The 20,139-nt window shown below is 31.4% G+C and overlaps 2 protein-coding genes across 4 annotated transcripts; one reads left to right on the forward strand and one right to left on the reverse strand.

Annotated features, from left to right (window-relative positions):
• Positions 1-7,491: 7,491 nt before the first annotated feature.
• LOC100797471 (uncharacterized) lies at positions 7,492-10,932 on the forward strand. 3 transcript variants are annotated; one of them, XM_014765889.3, is made up of 7 exons: positions 7,509-7,594; positions 7,732-7,806; positions 7,987-8,655; positions 8,880-8,990; positions 9,929-10,089; positions 10,174-10,345; positions 10,456-10,932. In XM_014765889.3, the coding sequence occupies exons 3-7, from the start codon at positions 8,035-8,037 to the stop codon at positions 10,636-10,638; spliced, it is 1,248 nt and encodes a 415-aa protein (XP_014621375.1). In that variant the 5' UTR covers positions 7,509-7,594; positions 7,732-7,806; positions 7,987-8,034; the 3' UTR covers positions 10,639-10,932. The 3 variants fall into 3 exon arrangements, with proteins under 3 accessions (XP_006594740.1, XP_006594739.1, XP_014621375.1); XM_006594677.4 differs by having other exon boundaries at positions 7,492-7,806; XM_006594676.4 differs by having other exon boundaries at positions 7,501-7,594; positions 7,732-8,655.
• Positions 10,933-12,548: 1,616 nt separating this feature from the next.
• LOC100809896 (sodium/calcium exchanger NCL) lies at positions 12,549-17,547 on the reverse strand. Its single transcript, XM_003543174.5, has 7 exons — positions 17,033-17,547; positions 15,574-15,759; positions 14,601-14,782; positions 14,213-14,358; positions 13,818-14,094; positions 13,433-13,741; positions 12,549-13,082 (listed from the first exon to the last, which is right to left on the reverse strand). The coding sequence occupies exons 1-7, from the start codon at positions 17,421-17,423 to the stop codon at positions 12,834-12,836; spliced, it is 1,740 nt and encodes a 579-aa protein (XP_003543222.1). The 5' UTR covers positions 17,424-17,547; the 3' UTR covers positions 12,549-12,833.
• Positions 17,548-20,139: the final 2,592 nt, after the last annotated feature.

Below are 20,139 nucleotides of genomic sequence, written 5' to 3' on the forward strand. Positions count from 1 at the left end.
TCTAATGTCTAAACTCATGCTATAGATTTTTTTGAAGGAATCTCATGTGATACGATTTTGGCAGTTGCTTTCTGCACCCCCATGAATTGCTTCTTACTCCTTTTTTACAATTCGGAAAGGCTAATCCCATAAAAGGTGTGACTTATCCAGAACGTAGTTTAATATTTTAGATTAATCTTTCTGAATTGTAAAAAAACAAGTGCAGGAAGCAACAGTCATTTTCTTGTAATATGATTTATCGTGCATGAGTTTTAGGCCTCTCACATAATCAGCATGTATAAGATTGTTCTATAATATGCTTAACTTTTTAAAACTAATTGGATATTTGATTCCATAAACATTCTGATATTTTAAATGAGCCTAAGATTTAAATAGAGTATTTTTTTTTTACAAGAACAAATATATTTTTTATTAGAACTATATAATGTGGACGGAAAAACTCTCACTAATAATATTTAACACAATCCTTAAATTCAAAGTTATTGATTAAGCTGAAACAATGTTGTATTAATCAATGTGCTTGGAGTGATATTTAAAAAACAATTTTTAAAATAAATAACTTATGCAGTATTTCTTTCATTTTACATAGGGCAAAACCAAAAAAAAAAAAATATGCTTGCTCATATGACTAGCTTATTAGTGACGGATCTAGTGGAGGCAAACACCCCTTCTCTCTAGGTTTTTTTGTGTGTATATGCATATGTAATTTTAAGTTGGTTAGTGCAAAATTAATTTTATGATATAAAATAATGATGTTTAAGGTTAGATAATGTAAAATTGTGAAAAAATAGTTTTATTTGTTGTTATTATGATAATGATTAAGATGATAACTAATGTAAAATTGTATAAGATTATATGTGTCTGTTGTTGTGATTATGATAACGGTTTAAATAATTATCATTTAAAACAAAAAATAGTTTTAATTTTGTGTAAAAATAGTAAATATTTTTAGGTTAAATTAATTTTTTGGATATTTAATTTATTATTTAGGTTCAATTTGATCCTCTAATTTTTTTGAGTTCAATATGGTCTTCTAATTTTTTAAAATCAATTCAATTTGGTCTTTTAGTTTTTTTTGTTCAATTTAATCATCTAATTTTTAAAATTGATATATTTTTTATAAATATTTATTTTGTTGTTGTTTAAAATCATTCAATGATGGTTTTGAACAATCACAAAGCGTGATTTTCTTACCATTTAGACCAAATGACTAAAATGAATTGATTTTAAAAATTAGAAAACCAATTTGAACAAAAAAAAACTATAGGATCAATTAAATCTAAAAAATCAATTAAAGGACTAAAAAATTAATTTAACCATATTTTAAAAAAATATTATTTGTTAGAAGTTAGACATTTAAAAAATTATAAAGGAAGAAAAAAATCAACCCCTTTAATAAACTTATGGATCTCTCCTTATTTATAAGATACTTTCACCAAAATAATCTTATTTGATACACGATCTTATATCTTAGTAGCTTATAACTTATTTTCATAAGCTAATCAAAGTAATTTATAAGTTCTTCAAATTTTTTACCAAACATTATTTATCAACTAATTTTACCAAACAATTCTAGTTAACTTTCAAATTTTTAATTCTTAACTTATAAATTATATAAGCTTTTAGCTAGCTTATCAGTTAACTTTAAAAAACATAACTCTTACTCTATAAGGATGTGGCATTTGTGATTAATTAGCATTATAGTTTTTGCTTACATATCAATTAATAACTATAATTTTGGTTTATGAGAGATGTAAAATAAGTAGCATGTCAATTCAAGTATCTGTATGTACACCTACACAAATTTTTTACGGGTGTTTAAGTTTACATGAGAGTATACGTACCACGTGTACCACTCTCAATTCTCATTTTATATATGGAGAGAAATTAATGGTTGTGCACTGAAATATATGATTTTACAATACTATTATTTAATTTTATGCTATTGTAAAAGTCAAATTTATCATATATCCTGACACAAGCACAGGAGTTTCCGAAAATAAGGAAAAGAAGAAGAAAGTAAAAATATAATTGGATGAGTTGGCAGTTTTATGTTTTTTTTTTTAAGAGGGAACTGTGTATAATTAATCAAAGGAATCAGATGGTAATCCTATTAATTGTAAAATTGAGATAATTTGAAAAGAATATTCCTCAATCGCACTCTCGTTAAAACTGAGTTTTCATAGTTACTCGATCTTTATATATAGTTTATTCTATATGCTAAAACAGGCCAGGTTTTCTAACAACTTGTACATTGCCTGAAAAAGAAAAAACTTGTACAACTTTTATCTTTTTCAATCGACCTTTTAATATAACTGGAATAAGGTCTAGAGCAAACACTTGGCTTGCAATTTTTGCTTTACGCGTAGAACATTTCTGCTTTAATTTCTACCGTATCATATATCTACAATAATGAGTGCATTACTGTAAAACTTCACACCTAAACATTACATCAAATATCTAGTTCCAATAAGGTGAAAAAATCAACCAAACTTGGCCCTGTACGTGAACATTAAGGTAACGAAGGATCTTATCATAGATGGCTCGATGAAACTCATATATCTTTTGTATCTAACAAAATCTTAAGTTACTCACATAACAGACAAAATGATGGTGTCATGCTCATATATTGGTAGCAATCTCCACTTCCCTCGTTCCTCATAGACGGTGGTGGGCGTGTCTTTGTTGATGACAGAATCTCTTCCGCAATCTTACCTGGTTTGAAGTAATGGATAGCCTCAAATCCTTGAGATATTTTATTTTGTCCTGTTCAAACATCATAAGTGTTTTTTTAACTCATACAAAAAGTTAGAGATTAATTTCACTTACCATCTATGATTATCATTAACTCAAGAAAATTTTATCCATGAAAAAAAATCAAACATAACATATTTTTCTGCTAAATATCACTTTTGACGTATTAATGCGGCGGAATCTTATGCCACTATTTTCATATCCTTTATATATGAATTTTATTTCTTCTTTTTTTTCTTTTTTCTTTTTTCTTTTTTCTTTTTCTGACCCTACTCTTGAAATTAATGTGGAGTTTGTTGTGCCTGAATCTGAGCAAAAGAGTGGGTCCCCAAGAGAAAGGTTGAGATAGCTTTCCTCATCAGCATGACATGGAGATATAAGCAGATTTTGAAACTACCGTATATGATGTATTATATACACATGTAATTATATTGACTCCTCACCTCTCTTCTTAATTTGTTTTCTGCACAACTTTCGCTTTCTTTCCCATGCATGCGATCTAAAGTTTTCCAAAATTAAGAAATTAAGACAACTGATTGGTTACCTTATCTAAAGTACATGGCCAGGGGCACCCATTTGAATGACCCAAGTACCTAATTTTCTTTTTTTCCATATTTTGATTGGGATTCGATATTCATTGTTGCTGGTTACTTTAAATGTGACTTAGTTATTTGTTAAGCATCAAATATGGAATTGGATAAAAGCTTATCATATTTATATACTTTTCCGTTTTTATCTCTCTTATGTCTTTTATGCTTTTTAAAATATAATTTTTGTCCTTTTATTTTTTAAAAATTTGTGATTTTAATTAATATTGTTAACTCGTTAGCAAGTGTACCAATTCGTTCAAGTAGTAATTAAAATGATAAAAATGAATATCGTATCCACCGGGGATTTATTGTACTCCAATGACGTATATTTAGTTTGTAAACAATTTATAATTAAAGTAAAGTGAAATTAAGCAGCTCATTCATGTCATCAAGTAAACTATAACAATTTTTCTTAACTTAAGAACAAATGTTAGAAATAAATGTTGAGTTTGGAGACAAAACAAATACCAAGTTGAATCTGTCGAGGAGTATTCTACTGAACTCTCTCTTGACGTGATTAATAATTTTTTTTATTTAACATTATCCAAATGTTCTTTGCACCTTCAAATTTATTCTAACTGTGATCTCTCACATGAAAGAGCCTAACCCTCCTAGTTTCATTCTTGATTCCTCAACAAATTCAGTCTAAGCTGGCCGCATTACAAATTAAATGCAAACAATACTAGATTACTTCATACTATCCCTAAAAATGAAGACTTCTAGCTATTCTACCAAGTTCTAAGGACTAAAAACATTTTCCAACACTTAAATCCTAACAAAGCATATAAATGGATGATCAAGCCACAAATATGAAAAATAACCACAGATAGAAGCAGAAAACACTAGCAAATAATATTAAATAGATAGTTAGAGTTTTTACATCAAGAGTGCTTAGTGGAAAAACTCTCCAACAATGAAGTGTTTAGTCCTCCATTAGCATGGAGCTTAATACAAGGCTAAAAACAAGATAGAAATGGAGTGGTGAAGTAAAGATATGGAGAAAGCAGCTTGCTTGTCTTCCTTCAGCCTTGATGCCCTGTTTTTTTTCTCACCCACGCTGGATGTGTTGTTTGGCTTCCACCTCTCTTCTAACTTTAAAGACTTTTGGACTTCTCAGATTACGAATGCGCGTTCAGCGAGCATGTCTCGCTAAGTGAGAGTTAGTAACTAGACACTTAGCGGATGTTGGCGCATTAAGTGCGAGAAGTGACAAAGGCTTTGCTGGGCGAGCTGGCTGCACGCTGCCCTTTGACTTTACATTCTCTAAGGTTTTTCTTGTACTGAGCGAGCTGACTTCCTCGCTAAGCAGGTTACTCTCGCTAAGCAAACTTTTCAATATGCATTTCCAAATCTTCCTTTCTTAAACCTGAAAAATCAAATGATAACAATATCAATCATCAGAATATAGTCTCCACTGTGTAAAACTCACACAAAAATCAATTATTTCCAAATCTCACACAAGAAACCATAAAATTAGAGGCACATTGCTATTTTTCATCTACTTTTTGATACATTTTATACTCCTGAATAGCAATTATCAAATATATCCTTCTATTTTTTAATTGAAACATTTTGTTATCCACTTTTAAAAAATTTATAATTTTAGTCTTCCTATTTTATAATTGAGATATTTTGTTCCCTACTTTTAAAAATTTTGCGATTTTAATTCCTTTTGTCAATTTTAGATTTGTTGACTATTATTTTTTAATTTTTTTAATAAATTAATTTTGTTAACAATTAAATAATTAAAAAAATATTTTTCACCGTACATAATAAACAAATTGTTGTCCGCTAACGTTTACATAGTATATGAATCAACGTTTAAAATTGATCACAAGAACTAAAATTGTTAATTTTTTAAAAGGGAGAGACAAAGTGTCTCCATCAAAAAATGGAAAACTAAAAGCGTAAATTTTTTAAAAGAGAAAATGAAATGTCTCAATTAAAAAATGAGAAGAATAAAAATACTTATTTAAAAAAATAGGGGACGAAAATTACATTTTAGTATTTTTTTCCAGTCATTTTCATTTATTTAAATTTACATTATTGAACATTTTATTGAAAAAATTATTGTCATTAATAATCACGCCAAGAATTTTTTTGCCATGCATGCCATAATCTTTATAAATTAATAATGACTCAAACGCAAAATAAAGAACTTGGAGAAAAATTTGGTATATATTACAATTGTATGTGAGCTGTAAGTGTGAGAGATAAAACAGATGTTTATGATTTGTGAAGAAATCTAACCATCTAGAATTGTTTTGTTTTAAGTAATGATCCAGTGATAATTGTGGTATCTTTGCTTATAGTCATTTTCTCCATGCATGATTAGCTCGACCGAAAGCATTACAAGACTCAACATGCACATGCCTTAGGTGTGTTTCACCAAATTAAGAATCCTGTTGATCTCATCCCTCAATAAAATGCAAGTGGCATATATATGACTCCACTAAATGTATGCTTTTTCTCCCCCTAAAAATTTGCTTCTAAAAGTGCACACAGAGTGCAATATTTTACAATCTGCCTTCTAAAGATATATCATGAAATAAAAATTTTCAACTAAGATGGATATAACAGATCCTATTTAAGTGCCACATATTTTTAAAGTAGCTTTAACAATTTTATCTTTTTTCTTTATTTTAAAAGCAATTAAAGGATAGAAGATTTACTGAAAATTTTGCCTTTTTTTTTCTCTTCCCCTATAGCTAGTACACTCCACCATTTGAAAGTTCCATCCATTTTTTTAAAAGCAGAATTACCTCTGTGTGTGAATGCATTACCTACACAAAAATTAAATTGACTGAAGCAAGCAGCATTAAAGCTCTTCGGCCCACATAATCAATATTCAATTGCTCATGTTCAATAACGATAGGTATCCCCATTTATGGGTTGATCATCCGATTTCTTTATGCTATATCTTCTTACAAATCCTTATATTAGTGATTAAATATATATATATATATATATATAATCTTTGTAATATGAAATACATTCAATACTGGTCAAATAAAAAATGTAGAAAGATTAGTAGGAAGATTTAAAATAATTCATTTGTTCCATTTTAGAAAAGTAATATCATATCTTTCTATAAATTATCTTCCAAATCTTTTTGTTGACTGAAGAAATAAATGTAGTTAATGTCTTTTTATATTTTGAAGACACACATAATGTCTAAAGAAATATAAATACATGTTATTATACAAAGAAAATAAGAAGATTAATAGAAATATATTATTAGCAGAATTTAGAGAATGGTAAAAGATGGCCCTCTTATGCTTATGCATGAGTTGTGGCAAGTGATAAGTGGTTTGTAGAGGAAAAATAAAATAAAATAAGAAAAGAAGATAAACTAACCTAAGTGGGGCTCAACAAAAGCCAACCAAGGTCTAGGGGGTCCACTCCCCGAAATCAAATTAAACAAACAAACAACCTAAGATGACACTTTCTACCAAAAGTGTCTCTTAATCTACCAAAAAAACCGTCTCTTCCACTTTTAGAACACAAATATATATATATATATATATATATATATATATATATATATAATTAATAGGTTAAATTACTCATTCATTTTTTATAATTTTATTTTTTTAGTTTTTGATAATTTGAAAGTGATTTTTTTAATTCTTATAATTTATATTTTAATCCCTGTAATTTAAAAGTATTTTTTTTAATTTGTATAGTTGTATTTTAATTCTTTTTTAATCTTTATAGTTTGAAAGTGATATTTTTAATTTGTATAAGTTATATTTTACTTTTAGTTCTTACTATAAAAAAATTAGTTACAAATTAGTTTAAATAATCAATTTTTTTATTATAAATTATCTTATGATAAATCAATTATGAATTACTTATTAATATTTTTGTAGTTAATTGTAATTGATAATATTATTTATATTTTAATGTTAAAAATTAGAATAAAATTAAAATATAAAATATAGAAACTAAAAAAATTACTTTCAAAATATAAGAATTATAGAAAATTAAAATAAAAATTACAAAGACTAAAAAACTATTCTCAAAACTATAAAATAAAAAACTCATTTTTATAGAAATAAAAAATATAAAAATATGATGAAACTGTAAGAATGAAATATGTAATTTAAGCTTATATATATGGAGAGAGAGAAACAGCATCTATGACTACAAGTACAACTTGGGTTGAGAGAGACTCTACAATTCATCGTGAGAGTCGGTCTAGGAAGTAGGAACAAAACAAGGAGTGTTGAGCGAAGATTTGGCAATAAGTGAGTATTGTCATTCATGGTTACTCTAGATTTGTATGGCTTAAATTTTGAGAAAAAATATAGCCTTTTTTCCTTCTGGGATTCAGGTGTTTCTTATAAATCTCAGACTGAATTGAGAAAAATCCGTGATCTTTCAGATTCTCTCTTATCATCAGTCTTTGTTGAATATTTGGTTGGCCTGTTGGGTTTGTTCCACCATCAGAGATTTATAGGTAATCTTCTTCCACTACTTCAGAAGATTTTGCTTTGAGATTACAGTACTTGGGTTTAGATATCCCACATTTTTCTCCTCTCTCTCTCTTAAATAAATATCGATGTTGGGTATCTAGGTTTGTCTTAAAGATTTAGTCTTGAAAACAGAGGTAATGCCAGATTGAAATTTGAAACCACAGGAGATACTGGTTTTTGTCGTATACTTAGATCAGTTATCTTTGGATTAAATGGAAGATGATACAACAATGCCTCAAGATGATCAAGGAAATTGTGATGGAACTAGAGGCATTGGGGTTCTTGGAAGATCTTCTAAGAAGTCAAAGCTGAAAAAGGTGCCACAGAGGGGACTTGGTGTGGCACAGCTTGAAAAGATAAGACTAGAAGAACAACAAAAGAGAGATGTTGCTGCAATTTTACCATCTCCTAGTGCTTTATCATCAACCACACCATCCCATCTGCCTCTCCCAGTTAAGAATTTTCATGACTCCAACGTATCCCCTTCTACACCTCTTTTACCTTGTGAGCCACCGTCTGAATTTAGGTCCCCTTTGTCTCTGCAACAACAACACCACCAACAACAACACATGGATGTTAAAGTTCCAAGCACTGTTCCATTGGCAAACAGTGGTGATTTTGAGGCTGGCTGGCCTGTTGTTCCTGGACATGGGAATGTTCCCAAGTGGTGGAGCTCCTTCCAGTTTGATTCTGAGAAGAACAACTTTGGAGTGGAGCTGGGATCGCCGATTCTGCCGAGTGTGCCTTTTGAATCCAGCCCCATTTGGCCTCTGCCTAATTTGGTGCAGAGAACACCACAGTATCAGCATCAGCATCAAACTTCTTCACCAATGGTAAGACATTTTTTTTTTGGTGTGATCTCTTTTTAATTTGTACGATGGGATTTTCGTTGCCATCTATGACCTATTTATCACATTCTCTTCCCATGGAATTGGTTTATTGGGCATGTAGGTGAATGTCTCTCTTTTCAATTTATATGATGGGGTTTTCATTTGCCATCTATTAATCACATTCTCTTCTCATGTAATGAAAAAGGATTGGTATATTGAACATGTAGGCAAGTGTCTCATCAGGAACTTTATCAACATATATGCCTCATTTCACAATAGAGCCCCCTTCAAACCAAAACAACAATTGCAGCAGTGTGCCTGTGAAGTCAATGGAGAAGGTATGTGCAATTTGTGCTCTTAAATTAATTTATGTGCATATTTCAGCATGGTTTGTACTATATGTTATGGATGAGATGCTTGAAATGCATTGTGAAAGTCATTAGTTGAATGTGGTATATTCTGTTGTGGTTGCTAATGGATGGTGTGGCGGTGGTGGCCTCCTGAAAGGACACATTAATGGGGGTGGCCGGGTGGGTTACGCTATTTATAGGCATCAGTGACATGGATCAGGTGAGGCTGGATTAGCATATATCATCAACTGGAAGCTTGTAATGCCTTACTACTTCTGCATAGATGCAAAGTGCCCGTTTCTGTCAGTATGGTAGCAGTTCCTGAAATTGTGGTGAGAAAGATGGCATTCCTAACAGAGTTGTTGTGGTTGTTGAATTCTATATGAGTGTGCTAGAGACAAGATCATTAGGGTTATAACTCAGCTGCTAAGGGTATTCGAATAGATTGGACCTTTATCGGGTTGTATTATATGCAGACTCATTGGGTCATAATTCAGTTGTTTAATTTAAAGATTGTGTTTTATAATAGGAAAATGTTGAATGTGCACCCCAAATTTGGGGTGAAATGGTGTAGGGAAGAGAGAAATAAAGAAAAATAGAAAAAAAGAGGGAGAAAGTGAAAGATGCAATTGGATGGGAAAAGAAGACAGAGATAGGAAGAAAAATTGGATGGAAATGGTGGAAGAGAAAAAAGTGATAAGTAACTGTATGAATGTAATTATTACCCTTTATAATGCTACTTCTAGTACCAATTTCCTCTTCTATATGGCTAAATGTCTCAGCTTGTTTTGTTGAATAGTCACATAATCATGTGTTGTCTCAACAAATTCAGTCAGATTTTGAACTGGTACATTTTGATAGAAGAGATTTTCCTCAGAGTTATTAAGTTTATGAAATTTAATATAGTTATTTGAAACATAATGCAGATGGTTGGTATGAAAAGGCAAACGCCATACCCTTTCTCCCCGGATTTTCCTCATGTCCCTGCTTTCAATTGTATATCGTCCCCCTTTGCTGAAGTAGGAACTAATGCAAAAACTCCGTGCGGTAATGGAAGCGGATTTAACTTTGGCAATTCAACTTCCAGGTAATTTCATTTTATTTTTTTGACCCTTATGTTGTAGTTGTAACTCTAGTGTGCTCATACCATGAGTCATTGCACCATCTGCAGAGAAGTATCATCATCCTGTTTAGCTTCCAACTCTGAGCCAAAGTCAAAGAAAAGAAGAGAAGAGAATGAGAATTTCAATGGAGATTTTCTCACGTTGGCTCCTCCCTCTCCTACTTCATATCCACCTTCAAAGTCCAAATTGTCTTTAACTTTCCAGGCATTTCACAACCAAGTATGTCTTGAATTTGAATCTTTATCTTGTTAGGTTTGGGCAATTAGCCTTTTTTTTTTCATTTTGCTATTTTCACTATTCATTCTTTACTTATATTTCATTTTCTAAAGGGAAATGTAGAAGATCAAATCCCTGCCGCCCCACCAGTGTTCAGGCTGTTCAATCAACAAAAGCAACCATTTTATGGCTTCTTCCTTCCAGAACCAAAGGAGGAACAAATTGGAGAAACAGCAGCCAGGATTCAGAATGGTCATGAAGTGGGAGAAAGTGTTGATCTTAACTTGAAACTATGAATATAACTTCTAGGCTAGTTGTTTCTCACTATGAAACTTGCATAGTCATCTTTTTATTTTTATTTTTATTTTTACTAGTGGTAGATATTCCTAAATGTGCACATGTAGTGTTGGTTGAGTATGAAAAGGACTAAAAATCTTGGCCATGTGAGAGGTAGGAGTGGAAAATGAAAGGAGAGATGTTGATTTGTTTGTTTTGAGTAGCAATGCCTATGTGCTTTAATGAAAAGCCAAACTCTAGTGGCTTTGCCTTTGGGATTGAGGTTATGGATTTGTTTGTTTTTTTCTCTCACATGTGGGTTGTGGAGGCATCTAATTGTGCATTGTTTTCTCTTTTGTTTCCATCTGGTCCCAAAATCAAGCCTCCAGTATGGTTCTAAAATAACAGAACAGTAGGCCCCCCAACATCCAGTAGCACGTGTGTCAATTATGACTTACTGTATTGCTTTTGTGTAAATGTATCATTAGATTTTATGAATAATCTGGTAAGAAAATTGTCTGTGAAAAACGAAGAGTGAATTAAGATTGTCATATGCTTTCTAATGGCCAAGATTTTAAAAGAAATGAAAGTCAACTAATTATCACATGACTGTTTTAAAAATAACATGACTTGCGTATTTTTATACAAAAATTGCCAACATAGTTTTGTATTTCATGCACGTAGCGATTAGCACATTTCACCTCATAAATCTTACTAAACTGTTTAAGAAAGAGCATAAGTTAGAAGAGAAGAGTATGGAGATAAGTGTGTTACCATTTTTAAATTGAGAGAATGAATTGGTATTTAGTTTAATTGATTTTAAAAATATTGTTTTATATTCTTTTTTGTGGAAAATGTTTTTTTTAGATTTTTTTAAAAGTATTTATTATAATTAAAATTAATTCAATTTTAAACTTGCACATTGTACAACATATATTCTAAATAATTATAAGTTATCGTGTATGAATTGTTTTCACACTCTCATTATAAAGGTTTCAGAACAGGCGACTAAATTTGTTTCCAACAAGAACTAAGGGTGTTTGACTTAGGTTTGTGAATCAATTCTAATTTAATTTTGGGGAGGATAGAATTGATTCTAGTATATATATATATATATATATATATATATATATATATATATATATATATAAACCTCTTTTGTCGGTAAAACTCAGATTTTATACTATGTTTGTATCAACTGATTTTTTTTTCAGCTCAAAATATCACCCAAACACCAATCAGTTACTATCTTATAATTAATTCTATTAAATTCAAATTTGTCAAATGGTTTAACCAAGGCTTTATATTCATATACGTATTAAAATTTAATGGAGACCAACCGCCTATTTGATTATGTGCAAAGTTACAATGAAGATTCCTGTTTGATATCGAGAAACATTTCTCACTGGGGATCAAACCAGGCAAAACCTCAAGAAAGGCCCTTAGTGTTTATGTTGTTGACTACAAGAACATTCCATATTAGTGATATTACACGCAAGGCCCCTGTACTTTTTTTTATCAGTAAATATTAATTATTAATTTATTAGTAAAAGAGATTGGAAGGCACTGCATGACTCTTTAGATTAGATAAATGCCCCAAGAACATTCTATTTTGTTTCTGTATAGAAAGATAATAATCAATAATCATAAGATACATGCAGATGAAGCCGAGCAGCATGGATATACTAAATTCTGAGTGCGTTGTAAAAAACCAAGAAATAAGTACGGCTCCTCGAAAAACAACACCCTCAATCTCTTTCTCTATCCCTTCACCATGTGCATATATAACAAAAGGATAAGATAGATCATGAAGCTCACCTGCTGGAAAGCTAAATCAGGAATCCATGATTCATATTTTAACCTAAAATTTGAGCATTGATTTTGATTGGAATTTCAAAATAGTGCGATAAAATCATTGTAAGGGAACTTATAAAATGGAATAACATGTTTCTGATTTCTGAATGATGAGAAAACAATCACATACGGTGGTGTAATCACCAGCTTCGCAACATAGTTTTAATCGGTGCCGCTCACAATGAGCGGAATAGTCAAAAGACTCAAAACTGTAACCCCTGAAACGTTCTCAGTCGATGTCAATTCCACCATAAATTTAAGTCACCAACAACATAGTCTCACACAAAGACTACAAACAAAAACCATACACCCCAACAAGGGTAAGAGCCATACAGCACGAATATCTGAATCATTTTTTGGTCTACGACCAACCAAATACATAATCAAGAACGTACACCAATGCCAAAGAGAAGGGATAGAGTAGGATGGCCAGAATAGCTGTCCATAGAGGGAAGACAGTGCGGAAGCTGGCAAAGACGCCAACGACAATGCAAACGACGAGAATTACCAACACTTCTGAAGAGAAGTCCCATGTCAATCCCCTCGCATAGACAAGGGCCAAGAAAACTGATAGGCAAAGCACATTATTCATTGTCACTGCTCCATATAGCTGCAAAAACAATAGAAATCATTTTTAAATGACTTAAGGAGGGGAAAAAATTACACTAATTATACATGTGCATGTGTTGAAAGGCTTATAAAAAAAACTGCAAAGCTTATAAAATAAGCCAGCCTTAGTCATGTACATCACGTTAAATAATAACTGAATTAACTATAAACATCATCCTGAATAAATCATAGTCAATTCACCCATGTTATTTAGCTAAGTTCTAAATGAATAGATCATGCAACATAATTTGAGTGAAAGAGTTGATTTCAAAAGCTTAATAGTTTATAGGTCATAATCAATTCTTGCATGCTAATGCCCTAAAGAGACAGAGTAAAAACCAGAAAACAAACCTCAGAGAAAGTTAATGAGGCAGTTTGCCTCTTATCACGACTAGCAAAAATTATAGCTGACACTGCTTCACTTGAATTGGTTGCTAAGGGCAGAAAAATGAAGGAAATGAAGAAAGCAGGAATACTTGTAGCCTCAGAAAAGTTATCCACTGCATCAACCAGAGGATCAGCAAACGCAGCAGCAATAATAGTACCCAATAGCAGAAGCAGAACTGCTTTGATGGAAATCCATTTAGCATTCTCAATGCCCTCAGCCTCTTCATTAACCTGACCTCCCACATCCAGCAGATCATGTTCCCTCTTTGTTTCCTGTGCACAAAATCCATATCAGTCATAAGAACATAAGTAAAAAAAAAAGTTCATTAACTAGCATTGCACAACTTACCGTGTGAAAATCACTTAAAAACTTCATTGTGTGTGGACCAGCATCACCAGATGCAACTCGAGCACGCTGGGCCCTTTGAAGCCATCTACTGACACCATTAACAAATTCTTCTCGATCAACACGTTCATTACCAGAAGTATCAAAGTCGTCCATGATTCTTTTTACAGCATCATCATGATCCAGGTCAATCTCCTCAAACTGAATTCCAATAACCAGTGCTCTCAATTCATTATGAGTAAGATTGTCATCTTGATTTTCGTCAATGGTTTGAAACAATCTATATATTCCATTAAGAAGTCAGTGACAGCTGAAAGGATGAGAATATGAAAATATGCAACAAACTTCTTTAAAAGTATAATGCTTTAAGTCAAAGCAAAAAGGAGAGATAGCCTTACTTTCTAATGACTTCTTTGTCAGGTTCACCATTTTCTTTCAGAAGCCTTCCCAATGCACGCTTCTTCAAATGTGTCAAAAGTCCTAAGATAACATGCTTGTGTTTGATAAATTCAAGTTTCCTCCTTTGTATCCAGGGCTGGAAAATCTGCACCATTTTCTCTTTTTCTTAATTTCTATAAGGTGTAAAGACAATGTCCAGGTTTAAAACAGATCACAAATTTATCCAGTATATAGTTACTGAAAGTGCTAATGCTAACTATCAGATCACATCCAACAACAAAAAATGTGTATCATCAGAGTTAAATAACAATGGTGCAGGCTGATGAAAAAAGAGAAACACCTATAGTAATGAACAGGAAACACAAGTGCACTGTAAAAGAAAATTACCTGGTAAAGACAATAAGCAATCAATAAACCGAGAGACACAATGAGAGCAATCAAAACAGCCAAGTGCCTTCCTGAAGTTGAATTGAGAATTTGTGGTAATTGAACGATCACAAATGGAAGGACAGATATAACCATAATCCTTGCAGCATAACTTGTCCAAATATCAGTACTAACACCAGAACCTGCACATGGAGATTTTAGTAGACTAAGAATCCAAATGAATCAAACATTCTAGACATTTAAACTGTACAGCCCAACTGCACATATACAAATATCATGGTTTAGAAATAAGTATAAGAAAATGGTGAATCACTATATATCTTTACCTAGCCCTCTTCTCAAAGTCCAAAACTAATCTAATCTATAACCAAGACAACAATAATGATCAATGCACACATTCAGTGGTTTGAATGCATTATATAATCCTTGATCCACAATTGTGGTTGAAGAAATATACTTGCAGCTATTGCTAAGTAAACTATCTCCCAATTATTACTTCTTGTTAGAGGTGTTATAAAAGTATAAAACCAATCATCTGGCTTCACTTAACAACTTAAGCTTTCAGATAGTTGGGTTATGATACTGTATCAGATCCTTTATGACCAAGCGATCAACAATTGATCCTTGCAACACCCATTCTTCAAAAAGAATGTTGAAATTAAGCACAATGTAGTTGGGCATGTGGGTTATTCACTGTTCAAGCCTAAAGGGATCTTGTATGAGATGAGTTAAAAGATATTAGACATGTTAAAACCAAAGCTTTTGGGATAGTTAGCTCATGACACTTGTAAAAAAATATAAATCAATCAACAAATCAATATTAAGCTTATATTGACACATAAAATATAATGAATGTTTTACAGAGAAACTCCACAAGAAGGTTGATTGCTTGAATGACAAGAAAGGAGAGGAAACACTAGAATCTTAATGCTTTGGGCAAGGATTACAAATTAAACAATCTCAAATGGCATACCAGTTAAACTAAATCCCCTAGTGTCTCGTGAATCTATTGCAATTGAACCCTCGATGTCACACTTGCCAACAATTACACAAGTCCCCCATATTATAGTCAGAAGCAGTGTTGTTGACCCAGCTAGCAGTCCCATTCCAACAGATACCTGACTTTGAGCAACTTCTTTACTACCTGAAAGCCCAGACACTAGGGGAAAATAAACAAGAAATACAGATTAGCGGGGGAAATGGACAAATAACAGCACTACACAAGCATAAAAGTTCCCCAATTTTGGCCTCTATTTGGCAGTTGAGAATTGAACAATAAATTTAGAATTTCTACAATAACATGTCCCGTATGAATTTTCTATTGTTATGAAGCATAAGAGATGTCTCAAAGCAATTGCTACTAGTCAGATAAACCTGAATCAGCTAAGTTCCCCAATTTTGGCCTCTATTTGGCAGTTGAGAATTGAACAATAAATTTAGAATTTCTACAATAACATCCCAGATTCTGAAACACTCATGGGACTTTTTTACACTTTATTATACATCTCTTTCATGGGCCACCCAGACTCGAAACCACCTTTCCCTCTTCCACCAACCGCCATAAAAAGAAATTGAAATTATAGTGAGATGGGAAGAAAAAAGGCAGCAACAGAGACAGAAGCTCTGCAAAAGCGCTATTCCATCCAGTGGGGTTCATACCACGAAAACTAAGCACCAAAAGCAAAAGAAGAATAAAAGGAAAGCAAAAACAGAACAAAGGGGGCTGAAAATTCAACACAACAAAAAGAATCTAAAGCGAAAGTATCACACAGAGCAAAGGCCAAACAAAACAACGTAGGAAGGAGACACAGAAAAAACTGCAACAAAGAATTCAACTGAATTAATCACTAAAAAACAGTAAAATTCAACATATATTCTCTCCACCGAGTAAAAAAAAAAAAAAACACCTCAAAACAGAAAACAGTTAAAAAAAAGCAGAAGATATTTTAGGACCAAGAATAAGGTTCTGAATTTCCGATTCTTCCTCAGAGTAGCGGACAAACCTTAAACATGTAAGGTAGGTACATTCAAGATAGTGACGCGAATCACTTCATCAAACAACAATCCAATTAGACAAAGAGAATCAGAAAAAAAAAAACCCAAATCATCATCCAAACAAGGCCTAACCAAACACACCACACCGCACCACAACATCCCTCAATACTTCACCTCTAAAATTACAATTCAATCCACAGTCGCTCAAGTCTCATCTCATTCCAGCATCGTATGAATGGGTTGGAGTTGGTTAGAGTGAAACTAGACTCGGATCCCTTAAATATAAGCTATCAGGTTGGCGTCTCGTGGACGAAAAAGACGTAGTTAAGCCGGTGAATACTTGGTAGCAAAAGAAGAGCATGTTCAAAAAGCTCGTAAAACTGAATTTTGATGAAATTAAAAAATAAAAGTGAGATTTGTGAGTGAGAGTTGGTTACCGAGAATGAGCATGGCGTCGGGGAGTGCGCCGAGGATGGGGAGGAAGAGGCCACCAACAATGCCGGGGCCCAAGATCTCGAGAAGGAGCTCGCTGCCGCCGGAGAGGAAGGTGGCGGCCTTGAACATGAGGAAGCCATAGACGATGATGAGGAACAAATTTCCGAGGACGGTGGTGGTGCACGGTAGGAAGCCGTAGGTCTGCTCGCAGACCGACTCGCCCGTCAGCGCCGTTGGGAGGCGGAGGATGCTCTGCCACTTGGAGCCCGAGGCGGCGGCGAAGCCGTCGGAGACTGGATCGACGGTGAAAAAGCGCGCGTGAGCGTGGGAGCAGAGGACCAGGATCCAGAGGATGAGGAAGAGGAACCAATGGAAAGTGAGAGAGGAAGCCATGATCGTTGCCGAGTAGCGTGGCTAATGATCAACCACTGAGACCTACATTTATACGTGTCAGTGCTGCTGCTGCTACCGTGAAGTCAAATTCACAATCATGTTTTTTGATCGCATTATTCTTACTGCGTTGTGTTATTGGTATAAGTTTATTTTATTTTATTTTTTGTCACATAAAATTTACGTAAAAATCATTTAGACAAGATTTAGATCTCAGATAAAAAAATATATTTGGCGTTTATGATATTTTTATTCAACTTAAATAAAATTTTGTAAAAAATATATATGGGTCCGCACAAGAAAATATACTATTTTTAAAAAATAGACACTTATAACACGTGGCAACCTATTAACAGTATTTAATTTTGTGTTTCTAACAAACACGTAAGGAACGCGAAGCTTAATTGAAATTTATAAAAATCTGATTGTAGTTTTGGAATGAGAAATATATGAGTAGTTAATACGGAAGGGTACATTTGGGGTGTGTACGTGAGAGATTGGGCACTCAGATTTTAATTACTCCTTTCGTCCTCAAATTAGTGTTAAACATATCTATGTTTTAATTAATAATTCCTCTCTATCTTAAAATAATTATCCTAGAAAAATATTATGTCAAAAAAATGTTTATTTCACTTTTAATATAATATTCATTATTTTTTTACAACTATCCCTAATAAAATATTTCTTTAGTTTTTTAATTTTAATATTAATATTATTCTCCTTCATTTATTTAATAAGATCAGTTTTACAAAATTATTATTTTCTATATTCCTGTATATAAGATCTATTTAACTAATGATTAAACAAACAATTAATTTAATTGATATCAATAAATTTATCTTAAGATTACAACGTGTTAAAAAATTATAAAGAGCTTAAAATAGAAAACAGAAAGAAAATGAAACATAATATCGCGTAAGATATTTACTGTTTATTACAAGAGATATGAACAATCTGTCAAACATGATATTGAGGAATGGGGATTCGTGAAATTTTAGATAAGAGAGAATATTTCTATAAATAAAGCAAGAGATAACGGTTTTAAATAGGGATGAAAAATTGAAAATAGATAACAGTCTGAATAGTGAATACCGTATATTCGTCTGTATCTTTTTTTTTTTATTATTATTGGTATACTCGTCTGAAAAAATATTTGTATAATCGTTGTATGTTAATATATTATATGCCTACTAAGTTCAGAAAAGTAAAGTTAAAAACTGTTTAAATAATAATAAAAAAGTAAAACGGCCGGAGAAATATTAAATAAAATATATTTTTAATGGTAAACCGTCAAAAAATCCCAGGTATGAAAGTTGATTAAAATATAGGTAAAATTGTAAATTTGGTTCTTTAGTTTATTTTCAATTTTAGATTTAGTGTTTTATTAATTTAATCCACAAATTTAGTCTCTCTATTTTATAAAATTGTATCCCTCAAGTTTTAAGTTTATTATTATCAAGTAATATTAATTGTCGTGTTATTGGATGATTATTATTTTCATTAATCAATCAAAACATGATACGTGTCATCGTTTGATAAAGATGTGACACATAATCATTAAAATCCCTTGTTGACATTTCAATTGTGATTTAAGAAATTAATATTACACGGTTTTATAAAATAAAAAAATCAAATTTATAAATTAAATTACTAAAGAATTAAATTCAAAATGAAAAATAAATTAGAGAATAAAAATATAATTTTACCTAAAATATATTGAAAAAAGAATAACAAAAACTGATTGATGGAAAGGAGATTGAATTGAATGACAGAGACAACAAGTATTTAGCCTGCAATTCGCGTGTTTGCTTTGAAGTCGGCAAATCCGCGTTCCGAAACACGTAGCAACCGTGGCCATTTTTGTCAAGTTTCGGTTTGAAGGAGATGTAAACTTTAAATTAGTTAAAAGTAGATAAATTTAATTGATTTAATTTAACTATACCTAAAAAAAATAATTAATTTAATTGAAAATATTTCATAAAATTACTAATGTATAGTGTAAAAGAATTATATTATCATTAATTAAAAATTATTTTATTTATAATTTTTAAGATAATTATTATAAAAATTAATAAATATATAATAAATTATGATTAGAGTACAATATAAATTTTATATAGAGTATAGACTATTTTTTTTCTAAAATTATATGTTAAATACCTGATAAGTGTAAACTAATAAGGAATGATAAAAAAAATAATTATTCATTTATTATAAACTAGCTAGCATTTTAGCTTATATATTACACCAGATAAATATTTACTTTTATATAATTATAATTATAATTCATAATAAGTAGTTATTTTAAATTTATAATTTTTTTAAATATTTTAAATATGAGATTTACTAGCATACAACTATTTGATTTTCAAAAGAATACATTAGCAGTTAGATCTTATGTGTACTTTATTTTATAAAAAAATTGTAATTATAACTTGTTAATATATTATTTCTCAAAAAAGAAGTGGGCCACCTTACAAAATCCTATAAACATTTGTTACGTATACCCATTTGTTTAATTTTAGAATGTATTAGTAAGATATACTTTCGGTGTATTTTAAGAAAATTGTTATAACTTGTTAATATATTTCTTTTTAAAAAAAAGTAGGTGTATATCGGCAAATTCCTTTAAATATATGCATTATATGTTTTTTTATTTATAATAAATAATTTGAATTGTACTATAAAATCATTTTAAAATTAAAATAAGCAACTGTGT

This window comes from Glycine max, chromosome 13 (genome assembly GCF_000004515.6).
Source record: "Glycine max cultivar Williams 82 chromosome 13, Glycine_max_v4.0, whole genome shotgun sequence".
NCBI classification, from domain to species: Eukaryota; Viridiplantae; Streptophyta; class Magnoliopsida; order Fabales; family Fabaceae; genus Glycine; species Glycine max.

Excerpts from the sequence above, each read along its gene's own strand:
- LOC100797471 (XM_006594677.4), top strand. The coding sequence starts at position 8,035 with ATGGAAGATGATACAACAATGCCTCAAGATGATCAAGGAAATTGTGAT. Across the intron at positions 10,090-10,173 it reads TTTGGCAATTCAACTTCCAG|AGAAGTATCATCATCCTGTT; the intron begins GTAATTTCATTT and ends CACCATCTGCAG. Across the intron at positions 10,346-10,455 it reads TCCAGGCATTTCACAACCAA|GGAAATGTAGAAGATCAAAT; the intron begins GTATGTCTTGAA and ends CATTTTCTAAAG.
- LOC100809896 (XM_003543174.5), bottom strand. The coding sequence starts at position 17,423 with ATGGCTTCCTCTCTCACTTTCCATTGGTTCCTCTTCCTCATCCTCTGG. Across the intron at positions 13,742-13,817 it reads TTTTAAGTGATTTTCACACG|GAAACAAAGAGGGAACATGA; the intron begins GTAAGTTGTGCA and ends TTTTGTGCACAG. Across the intron at positions 13,083-13,432 it reads CCTCATTAACTTTCTCTGAG|CTATATGGAGCAGTGACAAT; the intron begins GTTTGTTTTCTG and ends TTGTTTTTGCAG.